The sequence below is a fragment of the Tachysurus vachellii genome, chromosome 6 (genome assembly GCF_030014155.1).
Source record: "Tachysurus vachellii isolate PV-2020 chromosome 6, HZAU_Pvac_v1, whole genome shotgun sequence".
Classification (NCBI taxonomy): Eukaryota; Metazoa; Chordata; class Actinopteri; order Siluriformes; family Bagridae; genus Tachysurus; species Tachysurus vachellii.
The window spans coordinates 8,932,785-8,942,893 of NC_083465.1; the positions used below are offsets into that span (position 1 = coordinate 8,932,785).

General features: G+C 39.8%; 1 protein-coding gene across 1 annotated transcript; it reads right to left on the reverse strand.

Annotated features, from left to right (window-relative positions):
- Nucleotides 1-3,073: 3,073 nt before the first annotated feature.
- dld (deltaD) lies at nt 3,074-7,693 on the reverse strand. Its single transcript, XM_060872055.1, has 11 exons — nt 7,307-7,693; nt 6,900-7,199; nt 6,498-6,558; nt 6,138-6,395; nt 5,419-5,479; nt 5,206-5,336; nt 4,919-5,088; nt 4,564-4,780; nt 3,658-4,462; nt 3,449-3,551; nt 3,074-3,364 (listed from the first exon to the last, which is right to left on the reverse strand). The coding sequence occupies exons 1-11, from the start codon at nt 7,352-7,354 to the stop codon at nt 3,359-3,361; spliced, it is 2,160 nt and encodes a 719-aa protein (XP_060728038.1). The 5' UTR covers nt 7,355-7,693; the 3' UTR covers nt 3,074-3,358.
- Nucleotides 7,694-10,109: the final 2,416 nt, after the last annotated feature.

Genomic DNA, 10,109 nt, shown 5'->3' on the forward strand with positions numbered 1-10,109 from the left:
CAGTGGCAGCACAATCACAGCCCTATTTGAGTGTTAAACACATGAGACAATAACATTTAATCAGAAGCCAGAAGAATTATGGTAGTCACATAAAGTCGATTATATCTATAATAATGATACCAGTCCATTTAAACATCTATTACAAAGCAATAAAATCTTAAAATCAACTTCAAACGAGAGAAAAAAACAGACACTGTATGACCCTACTTTGGCCAGTCAAGAATCTATCTGCAACATGCTAAACTAGCTTCAGACAAACCAGGGTTAAGTGACATACACAGGTGAACAATAAATGACACTAATGTAGCCATGAGGAAATAAAGGCATGCACAATTTTCCAGGTCTGGCAAAGTAAGAATTAATTGAAGATAGGCAACTCTTTTAAGCTGAATTTATATTCTTCTTGTGACAAAGACTGCACTAAAATTTCAGACATAATGTAAGGTATACAAAGGTTGCAAGAGTTTTTTTTGTTTTTTTTTTGATCAAATAGATCAAAATGGACCCACAAATAAAGACTGTCACGAATACTTTAATTCTGCTTCAACTCCTAAAAAAGAAAAACGGTCTCTGTGTGTGCTTAAGGAAAATGGAACAAAAATAATGAGGATCACAAACATACAACGATCTACTTCTGTTCATGAACAGCTTTAGCTAAAATGTCATTGATGTTACTGAGTTAACATCCAGGTTTTGTCTTTTGTTAGTATCATGCTAGTCAGATAAGGAATTATCTTTTATCAGTAGGAATTTCAAGTTGAAGTGGCATTTTCTTTGGATTTTGCTTGTTGGAGGTAGAGATTTACAAATTGTAAGCACCAATAGCTTTTGCCATTGGCTCAGTGTGGTAGGGAACAACACCTCATCATCCTTCTTTCTTTATTCCCTAAGGCAAGACCTCGCAAAATCTCCCCTTTCTCAGGCTGCCATTCAAACATTTAAGACTTTGAAGGAATGCATTACATCTACCCATCTGCTATTGATCCACACTTCAATTCATTGCTAGATGTTGAGCTTGATGCCTAGACTAATAAAGTTAGAACAGCACTGAAAGTCAAAGAAGCCCTCAAAATATCTATCTGGTTTAATGTTTTTTTAAGCTTTTACAGCAGTAAATATGATCTAATAACAGGAGATTTTCATTCTACTTTCTACTAACAGTCTGGCTACAATTTTTTTTATAATTCAGGGTCACTGTAGTGGTCAGGCACAGTTAATGACAGAATATAACAGCCTCAAACTAAATTAAGGTGAGAGGCTATCACATTAGTGCTAGGCAATCCTTAATTTGCAGTTGAGTCTCTTTTTAATCTTAAATGAACTTAAAAAAAAATAAACTATGTGCAGAAATTTTCTACGAAAGAACAGAAAGATGTTGTCTGTATAAATGATCATTTCTGCTCAAATTGGGATTTCAACTGTGAATTTCTTCAGCAGGTGAGGTTTCTCTACCCACTGTCAGAGATAACATCAATAATGGTGTTTTCTCATGTCACTCAAAAACTGGAAAACAAAACATTCATATAGCAAAGACAAAGTGATTTCTAACACAATCGTCACTATTCCCATCTTTTGATCTCTAGAGTGCAATAATCTCTACAGAGCTAAATGGGCACTAAGCAAGCTTCTCCACAATTGATATATAGATATTATTACTGCAGATACTGTAGATATTATTTGTTTTTTTAAAAAGTCAGAGATGATTCAGGCAGGAAAGAGCACATAACTAAATGACTGTACTATCCACTTTAATGTTATGTTACTTCTAAAGTTATTGAGTTGGATATTAATTTGGTAGTTCTGTACCGACAGTTAAAACAAAGGTCTGGGGAACAATGAACTACCTATTATTACTACAGACTGCTTTGTCATTTTGCTGGTGTATAAATCCTATAATGAATAATATGCTGTAAAGACATATAATTGCCTATTTGAGAATTTAACTTGAGCTTCAAGAAAGAAGGAATTCAAGAGTATTCAAAAGTAAAAGCCATAAATCTACTTCTGGATCATCAATGTGCTAGTTTGCATGGATCAACATTAGAGTGGTTTCAACATTCGACGACATTAAACTCGAAAGGATTTAATATGACAGCATGGACTATATGGTCTAAAGTTTGTGAACACCTAATTAACATCAGCATGTTTACTTTTTTTAACATCCTCTTCCAGATTTAGTCCTCTTTTCTATTATTATATGCTCTACTATTCATCCTCTACTTCTACCTTGCACTGGAGCAGGGCTGTGGGGATTTGTGCACATTCAGCCACAAGAGCATTTGTGAGCTCAGGCACTGATGTAGAGTGAGGAGTCTGAGGTACAGTCAGTGTTCCAGTTCATCCCACAGGTGTTCAGTGGGGTTGAGGTCAAGTCTCTGTGCAGGTCACTGTAGTTCTTTCACTTTAACCATAGCAAATCATGTCTTTTTGGAAGTTTCACTAAGGAAATTTGGAGCCATACCTTAGCCATTTTGAGCAAACCGAGCAGCCAGGAATGAAATAAGGACTGAGACTATTGACTAAAGAAAGAAAAATCCCAATAATATTTTATTACAGCACTTGTACTGTACATATGTATATTGTACTTGTACTAAATAATTTCCCACACCAGACTAAGTCATTTAGAAATATTTAATACAGGATTTATTTGGAAAAATATTAAGGTGATTTTCTTCATGAACAAGACGTATAAAACAATTCCCGTAAGTATTAACAACACAATTAAATACATACACTGTTGGAAAACAGTCACTATGACCCGAAGTGCCTTATATACAATAAACAAATTTGCAAAATGTGAAAAAGATTAAATTATATCTGGGTTAACTTCACAAAAAACCCAAACAATTGAACCACAAATAGCATTTAAATAAAAAAATATTACAACTTAAAAAAAAATCATATCAACAAATCATAACATAACTGAACATTTTTGATGGCGGTGTTTTTCCCTCCTGACCTGTGTAACGGGTCAGAGATAGACACTGCAGTCAGTGCATACTTATATGCAGTAATTATGTTTGAATGTTAAATACATTTAAAAAAAAAAAAAAAAAAAAAAAAAAAGCAACCCTCCATAGTGCAATGAGGTAAAAAATAATCCCTACAGGTAGTGCAACAAGTCCATCTGCCACATTCCTGGGAATAAACTTTGAGCGTGCGAGCCAGTATGGCTCAACATCCTTTTTCTGCAGTCACTGTGCTTACTTCAGTTGAGAACCAGCTCACTCTGAAATTCACCATGAACATAAGACCCACAGCAGCAGTCATAAGAAGGAAACCTTCCCTCTGGTTTGAGCAGCAAATACTGGAGTAAAACCTCCTGTAGAGCAAGACGAGCTACAGCTCTGTTGTGGCATTATACCTGCAAAATAGAGAAGATAATTTCAGTTTCCTTGAAGTTGCAAGAATTTGTGCAAACTTCTATGTTAATGGGAGATAAACTCACCTCAGTTGCAATAATACATTCATCCTTTTCATCTGATATTACAAAGACGGACTGGTACTTTGTGTCTTTGCATGCAGCTTCTGGACTTTTCTCTGATGTCTCACTGAAATTCAAAAATAAAACAATTAGGCATTTGAAAACCCAAATGACAGAAAGACTCCGATCAAAATCATCTGGGGTTTCTCTGATAATCTTTCAGGATTATTCACCTTTTTAAATGTTTTCTGTGTCTTTCTTCTGAGTCAGAGTCAAGACCCTCACATTTTACATCATTTTTTTCCAAGTCCTCTTTTCCAAAGTCCTCCTGCTTAAGCTCATGAACAAGATTGTAATCCACTAATGAATAGCGGGACCGGTAAGCTTTCTTTTCTCCACCCGTGGAATCACTCTGAAAGTCCACCTTCTTGTTGGTATTCTTCACCTGCGTAGTGCCTATAATGCTGACGGTCAGATCCTTCTCTCGACTGCAATTGTTGGTCAGGTTGTTCATGGTTTCACTTTCAATGTGACTATCGGCTTGCTGGCTTCTCTGCTGCAGTTTTATGCGGATGTAGACAACCAGAACAGCACACCCAAGCAGGAGCAGGAGCACCAAAATAATACCAGCACAGACTGCTGTCCATGGGAATTCGTTATCCTCCTCATCGTCAGAGTACCTCTTATCGGCTTCCTCTACAACAGGCAGTCCTTGAGGGTTTTCAGGGAGCAAGAACTGGCAGTTACGTCCTCCGTACCCAGGAATGCAGGCACACACATAGCGATTATCCCTTTCATGACATGTAGCTCCATTGTGGCAAGGGTTATGTGCACACTTGTTGAAAGGCAGGCTGCAGTTCTTGCCAGTGTATCCAGGTGGGCAGGTACAGATGTAGTCGTTGACTCCATCTTGGCATGTTCCTCCGTTCTTACAGGGGTAGGCAGCACACTCATCAATATTGTCATCACAGTGTGTGCCTGTAAACCCCTCTGGACATTGACAGAGATAGGAGTCCACAAGGTCTAGACACTGAGCACCTGAGAAAGATTTGAAAAGTCAAGAATTAGATAAACTAATCATCAAATATCCAAAACTGGAAAAAAAATTCCATTTCAAATCAAATGTAGTATTAGTTTACCATTTGAGCATGGATTTGAACTACAATGATCAATCTTCTTTTCGCAGTTAAAGCCAGCATAGCCTGTGGGACACTGACAGAAGTATCCTCCGTCGGGATTGTCGGCACACCGTCCACCATTAAAGCAGGGTCCATCAGCACAAGTCATGGCACTCAGCTCACAGTTTCTTCCATAGAAGCCAGGAGGACAGGCACAGCTATATGTATTCTCAAGATCCTGTGAAACAAAAAGATTTATAAGGAAAAGGTGTTTAGAGAAATGTGGTTTCAAGTTTGAAAAGCTTAATGGCTTAGTGCCAAATTGTCTTTTTGGACAAACCCCCAAATATATCACTCAGAACACAATAATACTTACAGTGCAGCTTCCTCCGTTTCTGCAGGGGCTCTCAGAGCACTCATTAACCTCAATCTCACAGCTTGCCCCAGTGAAACCAGGCTTACAGGTACATGTGTAGCTGCCTTGACCAGTGTTAGTGCAAGTGGCTCCATTCTGGCATGGTTTGTGGTGTGTGCAGTAATTAAGATCTGAAACACAATACAAAACTATTACTCCTTCAGTTCCATATTCAGCCAAAGGTACCTGGTACCTCATGATGCTGATGCATAAATGCTGTTTTGAAAACATTTTTAAACAAGATTAACCTTGGTTGCAGAAGAGGCCACCCCATCCCTCTTGACAGTTGCACTGCCATGGCTGCTGGCAGGTACCATGTAAGCAACCAGGATAGCGGATACAGTCATCACAGTATTTTCCACTGAAGCCAACCCTGCATCTGAAGCAACAAACAAGATAAGAATTCATACTCATATAAGAAAACAAAGTCTTTTTTTCCCACGTAAAACACTTATACTTACTTGCATTCACCAGGTTTGTCACAAAATCCATGCTCCTCATCACACCCTGGGAGACAGATTGCTATAGAGAAAGGAAAATTGGTACATTAATTAATTATTATAGCAAATTACATATTTGAAACAAATATTCAGGCACATCTGCCAACCATTTTCCAAATTCAGTAATTCTTTCAGATCTTCTCTGAGCCTAATGTGTAGGTGTCTAGAAAAACATGCTCCTGTCATCACCCTGGGAAAAAGACCCTGCTTAACACACTCACACTCATACAAAAGATTTACAAACAAAAGCCTCCTTTTCTTCTACCGGTGGGTCAGAAGTTCCTTTTTCACTTTGTTCATACAGCCCCCTCCCCATAATGTCCCAGAGATAAGGGTGGACAGCTGGTGGACACGCTGCTACTGCAGGACAGCTGCTGTATTGTCTTCTCTCACTCAGCAGCTGCCTGCTACTAACAATACATAGACACACTGAGCCAATCAGCGGTGAGCGCTCTGCCAATCAGCCAATCAGGTGAATACTTTAGTCTACGGCACGCGTGCCATTATTTATCTAACGGCTCTGTTTTGATTCACTTGAACACGTGATATAAGGAGCACTTCCGCATAGAGGTAAATAGTTTCATGCGAGATTTGATCACTATATCGTGTATTAGCCTTTGTGGAATGGTTACAATTGTGCTATCACGTGATTAATTAGTGCTCTCAGGTATAATACGTACGCTCTGTGCAGTATTGTCCTTTCCATCCGGAATTACAGATGATCTCCCCGCGCTCTCCGCACGTGAAGTGGCCGAAGGTGTCGTCTCGCGGACGGCAAAACACCGAGCATCCTTCTCCATAGTAATGCTCATCACATACGAATCTGTACGAGTACTTCAGCTCTGTTCTCCCAGACACTTGTAGATCTTGAGACCATTCTTCTCCCACTGTCAAGTGCCTCTGGGTGGTCACACGGCTGATCAAACGCTCTGGGTTTTCTTTAACACAAAACGTGCCATTAATTCTCCCATCCAGTTAAGAGAAGATGAATACTCATTGTTTTTAAACTTTATTTATTTATATATATTTTTTTGTCTTACCGGTTGATAAATCCTCAGCAGAGTCTGTATGTAGTGCCTCAATAATTAGTGAAAACGTCCCCTGTAAAAGGTGAGAAAGGAAAAAAAAAGTCAACGCTTAGGTTGTGGTTATGAACACTCTTACAGTCGGAATCCTGATGTCTATAAAGGAAAAGGAGAATAAATGGAGGTGTGATGACTCTGGGTTTTTCCACAGGTTCACACCTCCTTATCTGCGGTAGAATGAAAGGAAATTCACACTGAGCTGACTATAATATACCATCCCTAGGGGTGTAACATGTCCATGCGTTCAGCACTACCACTAGTGTAAATTAGACCACTAAGGATGCTTAGTCACCTTTGTGCTATTAAGCATCCAAAGAAGACTACAAAGCAAATTCATTTAAATCTGTATCTACTCACCGGCCAGGTAAATCCAAAAGGGAAGCGGATTGGGTTGGTGAAGGTGCTTTCTGAAACTAGCTCAGGAACTTGGAATGAGTTTGACCCGAGAACAGGGGTGATAATTCCTCCATACGTGCACGGAGGCTCCGGGGACACGTTCGCCTGGTAATGCTTCAGGCAGATCTTAAAAAAGGTTTTGCATTCACACTGTTGAATCCCTGGTGAGGATCCTCCTTTACAGCAGTTAGTGTTGGCTGTTATTCCTTTCTTATTAAGAAACTCTTGTAAATTCAACTCAAAAACCCCAGAGCATAAAATCTGAAAAAGAAAAAAAAATACAGTTAATGAATCAAATATTTAAGGATGTACTTTGGGCTCTGTGTTGTTTTAGCGGGACCAAACAAAAGACACACAGTTTTCATTACCTGGCTTAGCATGGCACAGAGGATGGCAGCTATCACAAGTCGCCCCATGGTGGTGAAGATCTTCTACGAGATGTTACACGTCCACGGGTCGGTTTGCTCAAGAAGTCATGTAAACTACAACTAACTCAATATGAAGAGGTGAAATCTTCGGTCAAAACGTTGATGCACTTTTTTTTATCTTCTTTTGCAGGTCATGTCTTGCACAAACAGACAAGTAAATCCCAAATGTCACAGAAAAATGAACGATAACTCCAAGTTGTCAATGCGTCCGGTTAGCTTGCACTTTCCAAATAAGATGCAGCAGGCAGAGACTGTGCTGTTTACTTTGCGCTGATATGATTTGTACGGGTCCAGTTGCTTTTACTCCGACGCTCTTGATTCCATTTGAGAGAGAGTGTATGTGTGAGTATCTGAGGTCCAAGTCCGCCTGCTGCCCGTTATATACACAGTGCGCCTTCTAGGGTAATGAGATGCAAATCAGAGCTACTCCCCAATCTGGCTCGAGTTGTCACAAAGGGACACTTTTCCTCCCCATCCACCCCCCCCTTTCACACACACACACACACACACACACACCCAAAGATCGCCAAATGGTCACTGAGCTGTAAAATGTGCAACCTTTCCCCACTGCAAAAAAGGAGTGGGGGGAAAAATCTCATTTACATAAAGTAAAAAAATTCAACCCCAAGAATCCTACACATCCGGACACAAACATTTACATCACACAAACATTACATCACATATCCATGTGGAAATTGCTCCGCCTTTATTAAAAGCTTTCAGAGTTCAAAGATTTCAAATAAAACACTTATTAAATTCCTTCCCCAATAATACCACATTCTCTAAATGTGAAATTTCACCACTGATCATTTGATTAAGTATAATACTTTACTTAAGTAGAATTGGATTTGGTCAGTAGATGCTGAAACCACGATTTGTCTTGATTATTATATCATTGGTCATTTTAAGAGGTTAAACAAGATCCTAGTTTGAAGGCTCTGAACTTTTTCGTTTAAGACCTGTTTGTAAAACTTGATCAAGTATTTTTTTAAAGTGTGTGTGTGTTTGTGTGTGTGTGTGTGTGTGTGTGTGTGTGTGTGTGTGTGTGTGTGTGTGTGTGTGTGATGATCAGTACTGTATCTAAACTAACTTTAGATAGACAACAGAAATGTAACCTTGGTTACACAGGGAACTTTACATACAGTTCTATTTGTCTCAGGTGTTCACATTATATAGGGCACGGAGTTGCCCTAAAGTTTATATTTTAACTTCTTGTATGTCTAAGCTGGGTAGTAAAGCATAGCGGGTGTGTGTCGCTCGCGTGGCTGTCATTAAAGCACTTTGTTATTGTGTGAGGGAAGAATAAGTTTGTTCTTTGTGCTCTCAGCTGTATGGTAATGCGGTCAGCACCTGCTCCCATCACAATGTAGTGGGGAGAGAGAGAGAGGGAGAGAGAGAGAGAGAGAGAGAGAGAGAGAGAGTACCAAAAACATTGCCTAAATAACTGTCGCCTTTTATGTGAGTGTATTCTCTTTATTTCAACAACAACAACAAAATAGAACACGTTCATTTCTCTGTGATTAGGGAATAAAATTACACAATAGTCCTAGTCGTTCGCCGATTTGCGCATGCCCAAGCTTGCGCGCCCGCGCGTGTGTGTGTGTGTGTGCGTGTGCGTGTGTGTGTGCGAGGGTGGTCTTCATTAGGGCGTTAATTGAAACGACTGGCCGTTTTTGTACTGCAGGAATGCAGTTGCATTTGAATATTTTTTTAATGGAACCGTCAGTGATGTAGCAGCTCGGGACTGTAAGGTGTAGATGCATAAACCTCTTTGTAGAATTATTATTATTATTACTAGGAAAGTGGAGGAAAAGACACTTTGAAGTTTATTATGAAATGTAAATTGACAATAGTTGGATTAAGAGATGAGTAAGAGTTGGTATTAAGAGTTCTTTTGGAAATTGATCTATAAATCTGATCTCATTATTAAATTACAACTTGCAATTCACACCAACTTCTCTAACATTATAGTCCACAGATGTCAAACCAAACGTTCTCCACATGCCTTCAAAAAAGACGAAGCTTTCTATTTAGAATATATTAATCTCTCCATCTTCCAGCTGACCAGTGAAAACATCCCCAACCATCTCTCATCACATCATAGTAGACAATTCTTTATCCGGACGTAGCACACATTTCACGATTACCACAGCAAAGCGGAACTGAAAGGCAAAGTGAAACCTCTTGGATTTATGCCCACTTCGTTTATTCTTTTCAAGAATAATTTATGCCACGCGATTCTGTCTTGGTTAAATCAAGCAGAAAGCCCCTCTCCTTTCTCCCCTTCTCCCTCCTTTCTGGAGCTGGACTATGGAGAGACTGTTTAACTTAAGTGTTTCTATAGGGGGCTGTTGTACTTTAACTCCTGCCCACCAGTAGCTGTGCTGAACAAAGCCCGGGACTCGAGGTTCGACTATTCATCTTTTCTCTGCGCTTTAATTTTCATTGATTTTGAATACAAGGGGAGCCTTTTGGGGATTCTCTCTGAAGGCCACGACACGCCTTTAGACGCGCTCAGCACCACCACCCTCTCCACCCCCTCCACCCCCAAGCCAACCATCTGCTCCCAACCAAATGGCGTGTTTTTCCCCTTCTTTTTTTCCCCACATTTCAACTGCATGTCTCCACTGTTCCTCCGCACAGCACAGTCTTCCTCTAACCTGCACTGAAACTCATGGCAAAGAAGCCACAAGTGAATGGCAGGCCACTGACCATATGGTTAGGGGAGCTGAAAGCGCGTAAA